This window comes from Macrobrachium rosenbergii, chromosome 27 (assembly GCF_040412425.1).
Source record: "Macrobrachium rosenbergii isolate ZJJX-2024 chromosome 27, ASM4041242v1, whole genome shotgun sequence".
NCBI lineage: Eukaryota > Metazoa > Arthropoda > Malacostraca > Decapoda > Palaemonidae > Macrobrachium > Macrobrachium rosenbergii.
In genome coordinates, this window is record NC_089767.1 from 40398811 (window position 1) to 40418453 (window position 19643).

At 34.8% G+C, this 19643-nt stretch overlaps 2 protein-coding genes across 3 annotated transcripts in view; one reads left to right on the forward strand and one right to left on the reverse strand.

Moving 5' to 3' along the window:
* Lrp4 (LDL receptor related protein 4) overlaps positions 1-19643 on the forward strand; it is a 409566-nt gene that overhangs the window by 144250 nt on the left and 245673 nt on the right. The window lies entirely within an intron of this gene.
* On the reverse strand, positions 1302-18451 carry LOC136853682 (uncharacterized). Its single transcript, XM_067129619.1, has 20 exons — positions 17887-18451; positions 16246-16387; positions 15465-15557; positions 14630-14842; positions 13770-13883; positions 13087-13254; positions 12281-12394; positions 11241-11738; positions 10347-10451; positions 9426-9467; positions 9006-9119; positions 7368-7409; positions 6468-6578; positions 5970-6011; positions 5443-5550; positions 4747-4785; positions 4267-4389; positions 3783-3814; positions 3190-3288; positions 1302-2219 (listed from the first exon to the last, which is right to left on the reverse strand). Exons 2-20 carry the CDS (start codon positions 16367-16369, stop codon positions 2172-2174), a joined length of 2229 nt encoding a protein of 742 aa, XP_066985720.1. The 5' UTR covers positions 16370-16387; positions 17887-18451; the 3' UTR covers positions 1302-2171.

The window sequence follows — 19643 nt, forward strand, 5'->3', positions numbered from 1 at the left end:
TCATCCTCTAACTTGTTTCCTGTTGCTAAGGTCTCCTGATGCATTTCCTGCCATTCACGGTTGCTGATGTTGAGCCTAGTTTTTTTTTTTTTTTTTTTTTTTTTTTGAGAGAGAGAGACTTATTAGCTAGAGCTCATTTGCTCATTTGCAGCGGGCAGGGAAGTATAATTCAAGCTGTCATGTTAGAGGTGTTGGAATCTCTCTCTCTCTCTCTCTCTCTCTCTCTCTCTCTCTCTCTCTCTCTCTCTCTCTCTCTCAACCACTCAACCATAAAAGGTAATAATATATATAGTTGAGTTATATATATATATATATATATATATATATATATATATATATATATATATATATATATATATATATATTATATATATATATATATATATATATATATATATATATATATATATATAATATATATGTACTGTATATATATAATATATAATATATATATATATAATATATATAAAATAGAATATATATATATATATATATATATATATATATAAATTTAATTCATGTTAAGGAACCCTCTGCTGTAACGTAGTAGTTAACTTGTCACAAGAAAGAGTAGATTTCGATTTATGAGAATTGCACCAACACGCTTTGGAGTCCTTGGCTTCTCCAGAGCCTTCAGCGAAAGGCCTTTGTAGAGTGAAACACTTATTTTTTCTCTTTGCGTAATAGTGTTTTTAATATCTACAGAATCACTGACCCCAGCATGAATAAATTCCAGCCAGGCAGGGAACTTCCTAGCACACTGAAATATACCTTTGTAGTTGATTGTAGTCTTCTATGAGCAGCACCAATGTGCAGTAAATGTTTTGCCTTGTTGTCGAACTCCTCAGTTCCAGAGCTCCTTTATTCCTCACACCCTGAGGAGGATGTGTGCAATTGGGACTTCTGAAGAAGTTCAAGGGAAGATGCAGTACAATACTACCCTTGTACTGTTCTCCTTGTATTTTAATGATTTATTTCCATTTTTATCTGTTAATTGATTTGTAAATTAATTTTTTCTTTTTTGATAAGTGGTCTCTTCTTTCTGTATTAGGCATTACCTTCTGTTATTTCTTTTTAATGAACACCATAATATTCTTTGGAAGCTTGCATTTCAAGTCAGTGGCCCCTTTGGTGGGCTTGTTCCATAATAGAATTTCTTCATCTTCTGAATAATAATAATAATAATAATAATAATAATAATAATAATAATAATAATAATAATAATAATAATAATAATAATAATACTGAGTTGTAATAATAATCAATACTGGAGTTTAGTTTAGCAAATGTTTGATCTGAATCATTTTTATTTTATACTGTGGAAGATGATGTCGTGAAGGATGAATCACATTATCTAACTCCTTTGAATAGAAACATTTTAAATTTATTCATCTGTTGCATAAATTGAAAATACACATAGTGATTGGGTGCATAGTCTTTTTATTTGTATTTTAATTGAGATATAATGGATGCTTGGATGATTTACCTTAGGTGGCCGAGTTAACAATGAATATTGAGCTTGATTGTCAAAATGCCTTTGTTAAAATGGCTGCGAATGTTGATGTAGGCTTAAACTGCGTTCAGTATTTCTTTCCTGAAAATCCATTAATGTTTCCTTCTTGAAACCCCATTAATATTTCGTTCCTGAAAACCCATTAATATTTCTTGCTTGAAACCCCATTAATATTTCTTGCTTGAAAACCCATTAATATATCTTTCCTGAAAACCCATTAATATTTCTTGCTTGAAACCCCATTAATATTTCTTGCTTGAAAACCCATTAATATTTCCTTCTTGAAAACCCATTAATATATCTTTCCTGAAAACCCATTAATACTTCTTTCTGAAAACCCATTAATATGTCTTGCTTGAAAACCCATTAACATTTCTTTCCTGAAAACCAATCAATAACTCTGTTGCCAATATCAGGTACTCATTCTACGCTTCACTGTTTAATCCAGAATTATAAGCATTGCCTACGATTACATTCTTTAACTCAACTTCCTATATGTTAACATGATAGATTAGCATTTTCCAAACTTCATTTTCAGTTCACTGGATATATTACATATGTAATTTCTTATGTCACGCGTCTTCGTGGGGTACATTTAAAATCTACGTCGATGACTAATCCATTGCTTAAGAGTTGCAGGCAGTTGATCAGGCTTAGCTTACTTCAGCTCCAACGTACAGACCATCATCATGCAGCTGTGAAAACCCTGTAGATAAATAGGTAGAATGTTGAGATTAATATAAAGGGAATTGGTTCGGATTTTGAAAGGTTGTAGCTGATTTTAGCTGATTTTGACTGATTTTGACCAATTTGACAGGTTTTGACTGATTTGACAGGTTTTGACTGATTATGACTGATTTGACTGATTTTGACAGGTTTTAGCTAATTTTAGCTGATTTTCACCGATTTTGACTGATTTGATAGGTTTTGACTGGTTTTGACTAATTTGGCTGATTTTGACAGGTTTTAGCTGATTTTGATTGATTTTGACTGATTTGACAGGCATAAGATTTACAGTTCCATTAGGTTTTAAAATGTCATGCAGAATTCCCAAATAGTGATATTTCAGACCTTTTAATAACGTTATTTATAAGAGGCATAAGATTTACAATTCCATCGGGCTTTAAGATGTTATGCAGAATTTCAAAATAGTGAGATTTCAGACCTTTTAATTACGTTAATTATATGAGGCGTAAGATTTACATTTCCACTGGGCTTTAAAATGTTATGTAGAATTAAAAAATAGTGAGATTTCAGACCTTTTAATTACGTTAATTATATGAGGCATAAGATTTACAGTTACGCCGGGCTTTAAAATGTTTTGTAGAATTCCAAAATAGTGAGATGTCAAACTTTTTAGCGTTAGAAAATAATAAAGACATTCGGCGTTCACTTTGACATTTGAGAATCAGTATCTGTTGTCAGTTGTTTCAGTTATTTTGAACCAACTGAGTTTTAATAACTCAGTGATTATAGTAACATCTTATAGTAACTGACCATTACTAAAATACTTATCTCTCTCTCTCTCTCTCTCTCTCTCTCTCTCTCTCTCTCTCTCTCTCTCTCTCTCTCTCTCTCTCTCTCTCTCTCTCTCATTTTTACCCACATACAAGTATGTATTTTACATGGATGTCTGTTCAAGTGTAGTGGGGAACAAATAAGCAGGAAACCCTTACCACGAGGCCCATAGATGGCGTCCAGAAATTCTTGAAGAGGTCCTTTACGCCTCCCTGAACCGACACGTTGTCAATGGTTTTTGTCATGTCGTTGAGGGCCTGAATATATAGAAGGTTGATAACATTACATTACAAGATTTGTTCGTTTTAGTTTATATATATTTATATATATATATATATATATATATATATATATATATATATATATATATATATATATATATATATTTATTTATTTATTTATTTATTTATTTATCTATTTATTTATATGTATATGTCAATACATATATATTTATGTATATATATGTTTGTATATATACAGTATATATATGTATATATAAAAATACATACTGTATATAAATATATATTTATATATATATATATTTATATATATTATAATACACTTAGTATTGATAATAAACATAATTTGGTATTATGAATCTATACTGATAATTATTTTTACCTTGCTAAGTGCACGTCTAATTGAATACTCAATGCCTTATTTAATTATATATTGAATTGATGGCGTATTTTAATTTTGCATTAATTTCTGTAATACAAAGATTCCGATTTAAAAATACGAAGAAGCTTACCGGTTGTAGACAGTCTTTGGCTCCCTTTTCGTCTGGAGAGAGAGAGAGAGAGAGAGAGAGAGAGAGAGAGAGAGAGAGAGAGAGAGAGAGAGAGAGAGAGAGAGAGAGAGAAAGCGAGGATGGAATTAAAAATACATTTTATTATAGAATAAAATTGTATTATAACCATTATGGACAAAACATTTATGATCAATATTTCAAGATAGCATTTTGGAACCTTATGGGAAAAATATTTAATAAAACAATATTTTTTGGCTTAGAATTGTATTTGCCAATATTTTTTATATGATGCATATATATTATCTAGTGCTTTACGTACAGTAAATATATCCTTATTCGGCAGTGTGTAAGTGGACACCTCACTTTCCATGCCCACTTATACTTTAACAAGTAAGGATATACATTTACGTAAAGCATTAGACAATAGATATGCATCATCGTATTTAACTAACGATATCTTTGCATAAAACATTAAGCCACTCACCTGGCAGCGCCATGCAGGTCTGGGACGCTTTCATGAACTCGGCGTTGGGCTGGATAAGTTTGTTGCAGGTGTCGTACTTCTTCTTACAATCTTCTCCCTCTTCCGGAGTGCAGATCAATTGCACTGCGTGGGCAAGAGTAGTTTTTTTTGAGTAAAAAGAATTTAATAATTAATAATTAGGTCGTTAGTAGGTGAAGATGTCAAAGATTTAAGCAGGTTTTTTATGTGGCAAAGCTTTGGATTCAGTAAATTGTAATTTGTTTTTTTCTGTGTTGAAAACATTCCTCTCCAATGTTTATTTTTAATTAAAACGGAAATTCAAATGCTTGCCTCTTTTATGGTAATTAAATTAAAAGACAAAGACGTCGTTGCGATATAAAGATGAAAAGAATAGTAAAGGGTTTTATGCGGTAGAGGATAGAATCAGTAGGATTTGATCCCGCAAAAAGAGATGTTAAGAAAAACTTTAAATAATCTTACCAGGAGGTCGGGTCAGTTTCAGACATCCCACCATCTCCTCTGTTTAGAAAGTGGAAGAATAAAATATTAGTCTTTAATTGATCTTTGTATTTTGTTTATAGTTATCGTTCCTGGGAATATTTACACGATGCTGTCATATAATTTCAGAATGTAAAAAGTTCATGGTGTTTTATCATGCATGAATGAAGTAATATAGTGCTTTGTGTTCATGTACTGTACACTTGTGTGTGTATTGTTATACAGTAAATTCTCTTAAATCGTTTTGCATATATATATATATATATATATATATATATATATATATATATATATATATATATATATATATATATATATATATATATATACTGTGTATATATATGTATATATATATATATATATATATTCTTTTAATGCTTTTTAGGGCAAAGTTTTTCTTGCATGCAAATTTCGTTGAATTCTGTGGCTTTTTGATTGTTGATCATCTTCTTATCAATTTGACAGTATTTTCTGAATCTGCTACGTTCTTCCAAAGATTCAGAAAATACTGTCAATAAGAAGTTGATCAACAATCAAAAACCCATAGAATTCAATGATATATATATATATATATATATATATATATATATATATATATATATATATATATATATATATATATATATATATATATATTGTAACGATTATTGGTGTGGGATTTTTGAACAGCACTCTTACTTGGATCCAATCCTTTCACGTCTTCGTAATCAGGCGCCATGTGGACCAGGCACTTGTGCATCCTCGAGAAGCAGTCGGGTTCGTCTCGATTCGAACACATGTACAGAGCTGTTGATCATAAGATAAGTTAATCTTGATTCATCGTATCCATCATATTCATCAACCTACCGTTGTGGTGGCGTTCTGTTAGTGATCAGTCACTTTGTTTTTTCAACACGAGTATTTTGGTGTCAGCTTATATTCCCTTGCTCATTAATGTTCTGATTTGGTTTTTGTTCATAATGTAGATATTCATTATATCATTAGGTATATAATTGTTTCGGCTGAATCTGTATTGCTGGTATTGTTCATTTTGAAAAAGGTGAAGCCTATTTATGTGAATTTGCGTTAGTGTATAAATATTTTCTTTGTAAAGGCTTTGGAGCGTGGCTTTCATTCATTGCTAGCTGACCAACGTGGCGCTGCCTGGGGAAACTCTAAATGACAACCGATAAACTCACTCTCTCTCTCTCACTCTCTCTACTTACCAATTGCTGGGCGCATCACTGGTTCACACATCAGTTTTTCAGCTGTTGGTGAAAGATAAATGGGTTTAATATCATGGACTGTTGCATGAAATCTGTGTGTAACATTTTTTTAATTCTCTGTAATCTGGCGACTTGGCAAACGCGTACTACATGAGTTTCATAGGTATGCAAATGCTTAGACAAATTAATTGCATACTGAATCGTTGCATTTCAAATACTGAGTTCAAAATAATAATAATAATAATAGTACTTTATTTCATCTCTTGGACATATACAAAGTATTGCTATTTTTCTTGGTCAAAATAAGAAAAAGCTTCAGAAGTGGAATTTTTTAATGATCATTAAGTGATGTTAAATGCTTCTTCCCATATAAAAATTTACAAAAAAAAATTAGAAAAAATATCCATCATTATGTGCCAAAAATCTGATAATTTTTTTATTTCTTGTTATTTATTTTCATTAATTTTTTTTTACTAAACGAATAGATCCGACACTTACGGAAGTGGTGATCATGGAGCTCATCTGTCTTAACTCTGATGGTGTCCATACACACATCAATTGTCATCTCACACTCAGTCACGTTGCTCTTGCCGCTGCATGTCACGGAGGCTGAGAGAAGTCGTAATTTTTTTTAGTATTTTTCATATTTTTCCTGAGTATTTTTCATTTAAGTACGTTTTCTTCCAATTTATTTACTCGGTATAATGTTATGTTAACTCTTTAACTAAGTGCTTGATGTTATGTTACAAAGTATTTACCAAAGCATTATAGTTATGGAACCTTCTGCTAAGTATTTACCAAATTATTATAATTCTGGAACCTTCTGCTAAATATTTACCAAAGCATTATAATTCTGGAACCTTCTGCTAAATATTTACCAAAGCATTATAATTCTGGAACCTTCTGCTAAGTATTTGCCAAAGCATTATAATTCTGGAACCTTCTGCTAAATATTTACCAAGGCATTATAATTCTGGAACCTTCTGCTAAATATTTACCAAAGCATTATAACTCTGGAACCTTCTGCTAAGTATTTACCAAAGCATTATAATTCTGGAACCTTCTGCTAAATATTTACCAACGCATTATAATTCTGGAACCTTCTACTAAATATTTACTAAGCAGTACATATGTAGTATGTTTTTTATTTAGTCAGGCAGCAGGATGTGGTATTAGATTTGAATCAAAGCAGTATATACAACTGTGAAATATTTAAGAGACGAATACAATAGTAGATTATTAATGTAACCCAAGCATTTTAAGACCAGTCGTTTCTCCTAGCTAGATGGCTAGTTTGGCTAGTTGTTAATGCTTTGCCTTGGCAACAAGTAATGAGTTTGCCCCTTTTACGCTTCAATTTTCATTAAAACAGATTTTGGCGTTCTGTGTCATACTCACATATCATTCTCATCAGCATTTCTTCGCAGTGGTCAGCGTGAGCTGTAAAGAATGTCAAAATGTTTGTATTAATGGGAGTTTTTATTCAGTGCTTATTTTTTTCATTATCTGCACAAAATGGCAGTAACAAGATTGTTGGAGTTTTTGTATAAAAGAAACGCATAGACTAAATTTGATACAGAAATCTTGAAGCATCAACACAAAACTTTGGATTAACTTGATATAAATTTCTATTCTGGGGTCTGATAAGATTTCTAAAAGTATTATGCAAAATTTAGTGGTAGCCTAGTCTGAAATATTGTTTCACGTAGAATAGTTATGAAATGTGCCATTTTAAACTTTCAAATTATATATAGTGTAATAATAGGCTGCAAATGTCGTTTAATATCCAGTTAGCTCTACTTCGGAAATAAGCCGAAGGGGGAATTGTAAGTGATAAGTAGTTCGTCACCTTGGAGATTCGATCCACTAACAGTGACAGCCTACGACTTCAGTGACGAGTACTCTACCACTGGGCTGTCAAGAGTGCCGGGTGTTTATTACTGTGAAGGACAGAGTGACAGTGTGGGGGTTGGTAAGAGGCAGAGCTAAATAAGAGTTCGTTTTTTGGAGGCTGGAAATTATTGGATTGAATTGAATTGAATATAGAATTTAGGCCAAAAGCCAAGCACTGGGACCTATGAGGTCATTCAGCGCTGAAACGGAAATTGACAGTAAGAGGTTTGAAAGGTGTAACAAGAGGAAAACCTCAAAGCAGTTACACTATGAATCAATTGTTAGGAGAGGGTGGAAAGTCAGATGGAAGAAAGAGAAGATGAAAGGAGGTACAGTAAAAGGAACAAAGGGGTTGCAACTAGGGGCCGAAGGCACGCTGCAAAGAACTTCAAGTAATGCCTACAGTGCACCGCGTGAGGTGCACTGACGGTACTACCTCCCTACCGGGGGAAATTATTGGAATGAGAGAAAGAATACAAATGTGATAGTCTGAGTGTATAGGAGAAACTTATGTGTCAGGAGGAGAATATCGTTGTAATAGTAAGTGTATATGATCCATGGCTGATATTAATGAGTAAGAAAGAGAGTATCTGGTAGAGTTTGAATGTGAGACTGAATACCAAGAAAGATTGGTTGTGCTAGGTGACTTAAAGCCAAATGTAGGTGACATACAAGAGGTAGCATAGTTAAGTATGGAGTGTCAGGACTGAATGAAAGTGGGAAGAACTATGTGGAGATCTGTTTGAATGGGAATGAAAGTAAGGAGGTTGAAGATACTATAAGGATTAGGATTTGCTTACATAGGATTTGTAGAGATGTAAGAATTGAAATGGTGAGAAATGGGAAGACACGTAGTAGTGAAAAGCTTTGTGTAGCTGGGAAGATAAATCACTGGTTGCGAGGTGATTTAGTCATGATGGATTGAAGGATTGCAGGTTGATGACGAAAAGCTTCTAAATCGGAAGTGTTGGGAAGAAAAATAGGATGACCTTGAAAACTGCGAATAGGTGGGATGAATTAATATTGGGACGGAAGGGCTTTGATATCCGGGAAGTATGAGTTCCCCCTCTCTCTCTCTCTCTCTCTCTCTCTCTCTCTCTCTCTCTCTCTCTCTCTCTCTCTCTCTCTCTCTCTCTCTCTTACCTGTCAGAGGGCCAGCGTATCCGGAAGTTCCACCAGTAGCGATCAGAAGGTTCATGCAGGATACTGCCTCGTTCTTGCATTCGTCTGTACTGAAATCCATGCAGTGGTCCGCCACTTGAGGGAAACAAAGACATGTTATGATTATTCGGAACTGTAAAGAACAAAGTGTTTTTGAAACAAAAGGCGTCATCATCAAGGGCTTAAATAAAAGAAAACACTTGCAGCAAAAATCATAATGTGAAAAGTATGCTTTGCCAAATTTTGTGACGAATGCTTAAAAAATTACCAAACGATTTTTTTTTGTTTACAATTTTAGTAAGCGCTTACTAAGTTTAGTTTCTAAAATTAATAAAATTGATACTGTGTGCCTTATCGTACGCTAAGAATTAAAGCTGGCTAGGTTCTCAGACGATTTCTTACCTGAAGAGGGAGGTGGTACAAGACTGGAACAATTGGCCTCCACTGTGATGGAAAGAGAATATAATGTTATTACATGTGGAACTGTATAACTGGGTTACAGGATATATGTTTTAGATATCATCACATCGTTATCTCTTTGCAAATATGTAGGCTTTATCGTTGATTCCACTCTTACGTAGGACGTGCCAAATTATTCTGAGGGCTTCTAATCACCAGAGGGTCTAAATTGTTATTATTATTTTTCTTTTAGTCCTTCTAAGTGTTGGAATAAGGTTCAGTTGAAATTACACAATCCTCTCAAGGTAATATATGGAAGAGTCTTCGTCGTTAAGCTGATACAGAGTGAATTAAATGGCATGCTTTGTAATCGTATGTCTTGATTTGCCACTCTGCAAATTTAACTCCTGCGCTGGGATTTTATAGTCGTCAGAAAATAGTAGAATGTCATTTTAATGCAATCTCATGTCAACAATCTTAATATTTCGCATCCTCCCCTGAACGTGGATTCTTAGCTGCCTTTTATTATTTTCCCAATAGTTTATTTTTTTAATCCTTCCTCGATCTTTCTATCTTAATGGTAGAATTGTAGACGCCAGTGAATTGGTTATATGTTAATGGCAAAATTGCAAACGTCAGTGAATTGATTATGACAGACAACTAAGCAAGTGACTTCTTAGCTGCCTTTCATTATTTTCACAATGTTATTTTGATCCTTTCTCGATCTTTCTATGTTAATGGCAAAATTAGTTTTTTTTCATCCTTTCTTTATCTTTCTACGGTAATCGCAAAATTAGTTTTTTTTTTCATCCTTTCTCGATCATTCTACGTTAACGGCAAAATTGTAAACGTCAGTAAATTGGTTATGCCAGAAAACTAAACCAGTATTCTCATGTAAATGAGAGCATCTTGTTTCCAACTCACTGCCTTTCATAACAGGTAGATTGGGCGAGGGAGCCAGCCACACTGCGCACTCTTCCGTCATGAAGGCGCAGTCCTTGATGTTCGCGTGTTTGCAGATGTATTTACCTGCGAGGCGAAGTTGTGCGAAAACGGAGCATTTGTAAATATTAAGGATTTAGATGAGAATTCAAGGGTGGAAGACTGAAAGAAGAATGAAAAAATGCAAGGGTAGGGGGAGGGACCATATTGTTCTATTATGTAAAGTATTAAAAAAACGCAAGGGAAGTGGGCCCTATTTTTCTGTTATGTAAAGTATTAAGAAAAGGCAATGGAAGGGAGGGGGGCCATATTGTTCTATTATGTAAAGTATTAAACAAAATGCAAGGGAAGGGGACCATATTTTTCTACTATGTAAAGTTTTAAAAAAATGCAGTGGAAGGGAGGGGGACCATATTGTTCTATTATGTAAAGTATTAAAAAAAATGCAAGGGAAGGGGGCCCTATTTTTCTATTATGTTAAGCATGTAAAGTATTAAAATAATGCAATGGAAGGGAGGGGGACCATATTTTTCGATTACACAAAGTATTAGAAAATGCAAGGGAAGGGGGCGACCGTATTGTTCTATTATGTAAAGTATTAAAAAATGCAAGGGAAGGTGGGAACCATATTCTTCTATTATATAAGTATTAAAAAATGCAAGGAAAGGTGGGGACCATATTGTTCTATTATTACGTATTTATTGCAGCATTCTTATGGATGACATTAAAAATAAAAGGGAAAGGGGCCAATATTCTTCCATTATATAAAAAAAATGTTAAAAAATCCGAGGGAAGTGGACCATATTGCCCTACGATTAAATACCTACTACAGCGTCCGTATGGACAACAGGGGACGTCAAACGTCGAAACACTTACTGAGGTACATTCCCTTCTCCTTCCTAGACAGCACCCCGGGCCTCATGGCCACAACTTGGGTCGTCCCGTCCATGACCGTCTCGATGACCCCCATCATGGCCGAGAACTGGGCCAACATCTCGTCGATCTGCCTCAGCATGTGGTCGACCTGTCGAACGAAGGAGTCCAGGTGGGCCACGGGTCGTTTGGGAGCTTCGTCTTCATCGTCGTCTTCTTCATCATCATCATCTTCTTCTTCTCCTCCTCCATCCACATTTCTTTTTCCCTTTCTTTTACCGGGAATCTCTTGGTCTGATGGCGCGTCTCTTCTCCTCCTCCTTTTCCCTTCCTTGGGCTTCGCTGGGTGTGTGACCTGACCCCCGGCCGTTTCCTCCTCTTCTCCTGACATGTCGCCAGCGTGCAAGGAATCCATTTGTTTCGTGAGGCCTTCCATCAGCTCGTTGCACTTCTTCATTTTGGTCATGCACTCGGCCATGTCGGCGCCCCCACAGATTTTGGCTGTGATGTGGTGAAGGAAATTATTAGTATAGTTATCAGCAAGATAGTAAATCGGGTATGATGATCAGTAGAGATATGAATCAAGTATTGACATCACTAGAGATATGAATTTATTATTATTATTATTATTATTATTATTATTATTATTATTTATTATTATTATTATTATTATTCAGGAGATGAACTCTGCTCATATGGAACAAGCCCACCAAGGGGGCCACTGACTTGAAATTCAGTCTTCCAAAGAATATTACAGTGTTCATTTGAAAGAAGTAACAGAAGGTAATAGGAAATACAGAAAGAAGATATCAGTTACTAGAAAAAAAATAACATCATAGTAAATTGTTTCAACATCATTTTCAGCGCTGAATGACCTTATAGGTCCCGGTGCTTGGCCAGTGGCCTAAATTTTATATTCAGTTTCAAAATATATGAATCATTCATTTCATTTTAAAATCTTCATGATAGATTTCAAAACAGATTGATACAGGTGGATGAAAATACAAACAGTAAACAGAAAACTAAAGTTTCCATCTCCTTACGGTCAGGGTTTGTCGACATGTTCATTGAGTGGATCATGTTGTTGGACAAAACGAGGCAGTTCTTCACTTTGTCCATGCATTCTGCGTCCTGACTGACTGTGCACATGATCATGGCTGGAAATAATGATTATCAGTAATTTAGCCTTTCGTCAGGTGTGAGTCGGAAAGAGTTGAAGATAAAAAAAGAGGAAGATTGATATTGATGTGGTTGAGACAAAGGTTTAGCTGTTATTTACCTGTTCTTAAATTAGCGAGAAGAATTCCAGTGTATTGGTGGGTTATCGCTAATCAAGCTTGGGGATTGTTGATGCTAATAACTGTTATACAATTCAGTTAAAGTATTATTTTCATTCATTTAATGATATATATTTTCTTCTATTCAATGAAACCAGTTATGAATCGGTGATTAGGCTTCGGAAAAGAGTATTGTACTTTTTAACAAAAAATGAGATAAAAAAGGTTTCGTGAAGAAAAAAATATATATATATATATATATATATATATATATATATATATATATATATATATATATATATATATATATATATATATATATATATATATATATAAATATATATATATATATATATATATATATATAATAAATATATATATGTATGTGTGTGTGTATTTTTGTGTATATGTATATTTCAGTGTATATCTATCTGTGTATGGGTGTATATATAAGTATACATACATATATATATATATATATATATATATATATATATATATATATATATATATATATATATATATATATATATATATATATATATAAGCAGCGGCTTATGATGAATACATACCTGTCTGCTCAGGTGTCATGGACGATCCTTCATCTATTGGCATCTCGCCAGACGTCTCTTCTTCGCTCGCTGAGGAACCCATCTTTTTAACTAGCGCTTGGAGTTTTGCGTCACACGCCATCAACTTGGTTTCACAGTCGGGAATCTTGGCGCCTGCGCACATGCTGGCTGTAAATAAAATAGGACTCGGTAATAAGTATTTGTATTCTGTTGCCTTAAAAACAGTCGCTCTGCACCAGGTCACTATCTAGTCCTAGAGTCTGGTATGCTGTAATTTTAAGTGGCCATGAATGCGGTCTCTTTATAGCCTGCATATTTGAGTTGACAATGCGGTCTCCTGTATATTCGTGGCTCTCTTATGATTGTCCACTTTGGTCTTTTTATATCTTCGTTTTCCTATATTTCATTGTTTACTTTCAGTGACCGAAGTGGTATTGGAATAGATGGGATCGTATTTTAGGATAATGATCCAGAAGGTATATTCCACTTAGTGACCCTATGTTTCAGAAATGGTTTCTCCCTTCAGTGTATAAAAAAAACTGCTCAAAATCTAATACGTATGAAATTTGATGGTTATGAACATTTATGAATATTTAGCCATCAGCCTCTCAAACTCCACATGCATTTGGCTATTCAGAACAGTTGTTGATAACTTAGCAAGGCAGAGTAATTAGTGTACTTACGGTTAGGCTTAGACGTCATTGCGGAAGGTCCCATTACCTTTTCTGCCAACGCCAGACAGGCCATCACTTCATCTCTGCACGTTGGCTCATCGCTGTATGAACACACGTGCGCAGCTGGAAAAGAAAACAAGTATAAAACGCGTTGAAGTCTCTTCGACGCAATCGAGTTTTCTGTACAGCGTATAATCGAGACCACCTAAAATAGATCTATCTTTCGGTGGTCTCAGTATAATGCTGTATGAGCCGCGGGCCATGAAACACTCAGCCGGTCGTGGTAGCCTGTGTTGTTGCGGTGCCAGAGGCACGATCATGGCTAACCTTAAAATTAAATAAGATAAAAACTACTGAGGCTAGGGGGCTGCAATTTGGTATGTTTGATGATTGGAGGGTGGGTGATCAACATAACAATTTTCAGCCCTCTAGCCTCTGTAGTTTTTGAGATCTGAGGGCGGACAGAAAAAGTGGGGACGGACAGGCAAATAGTTTTCTGATACAAAAATCTAAAAAGGAAAAATAGATCTTTTTTTTCCTATAAAGAATGATAAGTAAATCATCACTGCTTGAGGATAATTGGCAGGAAACCTTGAGAATTCTAATTGAAATTAAAGGCGGTCGTTTAGTTTCACTTTCTCTGCCAAGAAACAGGTGAGATTCAGGTCTGACAGGATTGCGCTAGTCCTGCAACCTCACTTTTTGTGGATAAATCATGAGAAGGATAACACAAAGGTTATCTCGCCCAGATAAATGAATTTAACAGTTTGGACAATGATAATTTGGCTGTTTTATTGTTTATTAATTAGCAAAAAAAAAAAAAAAGGAATCCTTAGTAGCAGAGAAGGATATCAAAATCCTAACCTTACCTTGCTGTTGCATCGCGTCTTTCATTCCTCCCATCATTGGTCCGCCTCCATGTGACCAGTTACCCGGTGGGCTTCCCCCTTGTGACCCGTGACCAGGGGGGTGGCCCATTTCGTGTGTTCCTGGTGGGCCACCTTTTCCACCGCTGATTATTTCGGCGCATTCCATCATCCTTTTTAGACATTCTTCTGTGCTGAGCCCGGGACACGTAGGAGCTGTTGGAAGTGTTTGTCAGGTTACTTAGGATTTCGGAGAAGGAGAATCTCTCTCTCTCTCTCTCTCTCTCTCTCTCTCTCTCTCTCTCTCTCTCTCTCTCTATATATATATATATATATATATATATATATATATATATATATATATATATATATATATATATATATTACATATATATATATATATATATTATATATATATATATATGAATGTATACTGTATACACATTTATGTATATGTTTGAACTCATACATAGTATTTATAATAATGAACTCATATATTCCCTTCGTAACAAGTATAAATTATCTGTATAAATAAAAATGTAATGAAAATATCTTAGAACAGAGGTTTGAAATTTTGAATGTTGAGGTAATTATATGAATACATATATACATATATATATATATGTATGTATGTATATCTATATATATTTATCTATCTATCTATATCTATACACACACATAGAACAGAGGTTTGAAATTTTGAATGTTGAGCTAATTTTATATATATATATATATACACACACATATATATATGTATATCTATATATATTATATATATTTATCTATCTATCTATATCTATACACACACACACATTTAAGAACAAGTGTAGGACCTTACCTCCACCTTTGGGCATGGAGTCCATCAGGGCCAGACAGTCTTTTGTTTTGCTCACGCAGTCGGAGGTGTTCTTCGAAGCACATATTTGCTGAACTGGAGAAGCGAATAGTTTTTTATTCAGTGGTAGTTGAGTGGCTTTTATTCAGTGGAAGATGACTCGTTTTTATTGAGTGGAAGGTGTTTAGTTTTTATTGAATGGAAGATGAATTGTTTTTATTGAGTGGAAGGTGAATAGTTTTTATTGAGTGGAAGATGAATCGTTTGTATTGAGTGGAAGATGAATAGTTTTTATTTATTGGAAATGAAGGGTTGTTGATTGTTCACATTTCATGTATTGTAAATAAATAATCTGGTTCATTTCGCTTCAGTTGAGCGAATAAGTATGAAAAATGTTGGAATTACTCTTTTGGTTGGACTCAGTTGTATTTTGACTTTAAGTAATTTCAGCAAAGAAATTATGATTAAGTAAGTAAAGTAAAGAAACTATGAATAAGTAAATTCAGCAATGAAGTTCTGAATAAGCAACTAAGAATAAATAGCCTCAGCAACGGAACTATAAACTGTATCTATTTGATTGGGAGTCTAGGATCCAAGCAGATAATATCAGAACGTGGCATTAAAATATAAACCAATATTTCAGTACTTGATCCCTAGAAACCAATATGTCCGAATCACTGAATCAGGCGAGGCTCCGAATAAAAAAAAAAAGTCCCATTACCAGACGAGTTGACTCTGTCGTAAAACTCGAACCAAACTTGAACCAAACTTGAACCAAACTTACCGAGCTTTTCCTGCATCTCAGGCGGCACTTTGCCCTGCATCTCCGTCGGCTTGGCGTTCGCTGGGCCGACGAAGATGGTCGCCAACGCCGCCGTCAGCGCAAGAGTCGAAATCCGTAGCCTCATCTCGCTAATTCGCAGAATCTGTTTTGACGGGGCGTAAGGGCGAGCTTTAGTAAGGGTCGTTATTTGTGGCGTTAATGTTAACACATACGACCTTTAAATTTGCGTGCCTTTATGTAAAAGGTGCCTTCTTTCCATATGCCATCTTTAATTTTAACCTCACCTGTCCATATACTTTAAAACAAGCTGTTGATTATTTAATTAGAAAGGCGTTTTTAAGTGGTGATGGATCATAATTGCTGCCTAAGATCTATCAGTTATATTAAAATATTTGTATTGTACTGTACGATGATTCGGGGAATATTTTTTTAACTAAATTGTTCACATATCATATCTGATGAATATAACCTAGACTAGGTCTTTCTCCTCTAGATCGAGAACGGGATATGCTGTATATCAGGTCCACAATAATATTCAGTGGTGAATCATGTTGATTTCATAAAAACGTTACAAGAGCTTTCGAACCCTTTCCTGGGTTCATCTTCAGTCTAAGATGAACCTAGGACAGGGTTCGAAAGCTCTTGTAACGTTTTTATAAAATCAACATAATTCACAACCGAATATTATTGTGGACCTGATGTACAGCATAACCTAGATTATCCTTGGATCCTTTCAACTAATGGTTGGAAACTAGTGAATGCGGCTCCAAGTCTCAAAATGCACCTCTTGTCTTTTCTTATGAGTTTTGTTTTCGTGAATTTCCATCCTATCACTGACATTCCGCATTTATGTGTGTGCCAACTTTAGTGAATACGTTGTTTAAATATGTATATGTCTGTCTTTATAAGTGTATTCATACGTTGAACCCTTAAGCTAGACCGGAACACTAAAATACCAGGCCACTCCATGTTGTTTCCTGAAGATGTGCTTTTGTAATCTGCGGTGTAAACGAAAGTGCCAAGGTACCGCTGCGTATTCGAGCTTCTTCGCGGTCTAGAATTAGCCTTGCAGTGGTATAAGAGATGCCTTCTGTTGAGCTCACGGCATATAATTGTGAATGAGCTTGATGTTTTCCTTGATGAAATCTACTAAGATCTACAGTAAACAAGTAAAAAATGCAACTTCGGCGCAATTGAGTTTTCTGTACAACGTACAATTAAGGCCACCGAAAATAGATCTATCTTTTGGTGGTCTCGGTATAATGAGGTATAGGGCCCGGTGGTGGCCTGCCCTATATCGTTGCCAGAAGCAAGATTATGGCTAACTTTAGCCTTAAATGAAATAAAAAAAAATACTGAAGCTAGAGGGTTGCAATTTGGTATGATTGATGATTGGAGGGTGGGATGATCAACATAACCAATTTGCAACCCTCTAGCCTCAGTGGATTTTAAGATCTGAGGGCTGACAGAAAAAGTGCCGACAGAAAGCAATTTTTAAGATTGAGAGCGTACAGAAAAAGTGCGGACAGAAAAAGTGTAGACAGAAAAAGTGCGGACAGAAAAAAAAAAGTGCGGACGGTCAGACAAAGCCGGCACAATAGTTTTCTTTATAGTAAACTAAAGCGTTTACTATTTACTTACAAATCGTGGCAATGCAGAACTGGAGGGCGAGACCCTCCTTGGCTCCAACAGCTGTCTGTGGATTGTGCGAGGAGGAGAACAGTGGGCGAACCTTATATACCCTTTGTACAAGCACGAGAACAAAGGGAACTTAGAGAGAATGCAGATGACTGGGACTGGGTGACATCGTTGTTACGCGGCCTTGTTGGGTGAATTCTCTCATTCATTTTTTTTTTGTTATAATTAATTGTCCTAGTTAGAATTATTTGTTCTTATTAATTCTATTTTTCTTATTTAGAAATCGCTACATTTTATCATTTAACCAGGGCATTGCGTTGCGTTCACTGCTGTGTGTATGTTTGTGTTCGTAATGTGTGAAAAATTAATATTTTTTATTTTTTTCAATTGTGAATTTTCTCTCATTCACTATTAGTTCTAATTATTTGTTCTAATTCTTCTTCTTCTTTTAATTAGAAATCTTCTAATTTTATCATTAAGCTTGGCGTTACATCACGTTCACTGTTATTCGTGTTTGTGTATGTAATGTTTTGTGAAAAATTATTTTTGTTTTTAAATTGTCTTTTTTTCTCATAGACTTGAATATGCAAGGGTATAATTATCTTGTCAAATATCTATAAATTTTACTATGCCCATTCCGGCCTCAGTAAATAAACTGGAAATTTCACTGGAAATCAGTGAATTCACTGAGAATCTAGTCTGTCATTTTCTTCTGAACTGGAACCCATTCTTTCTCCTTCCTTCTCTTTCTTTTTTCCTTCATCTTTCTTTTCCCTCCGATCTGGACCGTAGGTTTCCAGTTCCATGCGCTTAACATGGAATGTCCTGGAAAATTCTGGTATGCCAAGAGTCGTGTATGACCGCTAGCTGCGCAGACGCTCTGTGGGAACGGTCTGATTGATTAAGTCTTTGCATGAAACCTGGTAGACAAGATATAACAGAAATATCTAGTAGAGTAAAGGATTAAGCTTAAACTTATATTAATTTTGGTTTTCTTATTACATTTAAGGCGATTTCCTACAAGAAACTAGTAATGTTATGTAAGTTATCTTGCATAAATAAATACATTAACTCCTTCTCTTTCATAGGTCATATTCAGTGCAGGTACTCTTGTAGTATCACGAGAGGCCAGTGCTAGGAAAGGCATTTCTCTGTAGGCATTACTGAAGGTTCTTTGCAGCGTCCCCTCGGCCCCTAGCTGCAACCCCTTTCATTCCTTTAACTGTATCTCCATTCATATTCTCTTTCTTCCATCTTGCTATCCACCCTCTCCTAACAATTATCTCATAGTGCCACTGCAAGGTTTCCTCCCGTTACACCTTTCAGACCTTTTACTGTCAATTTCGTTTCAGCTCTGAATGACCTCACAGGTCCCAGTGCTTGGCCTTTGGCCTAAATTCTGTATTCAGTTCAATTCAATTCAGAATCCGGATTTAAATCTCTGAAGAATTATGATCTTTATTTTTGTCGTGAATTGCAGAAGTTTCTCACGTCGTAAGTACAGTTAAGGTCAGTTATTTTAGAAAAATGGAAGAAAATGAGTCATTGGTACCATTTCTATAAAGCTGTATATAAACTTACATACATATACATACATACATACATACATATATATATATATAGATATAGATATAATAATTATTTGTGTGTGTGTGTATTTATACATATATACATATGTATGTGTGTATATTTGTGTATATATCATGTCAACCAGTTGACTATCATGCAGGAGAATATGGTCCACATTTGTCAACAGAGTC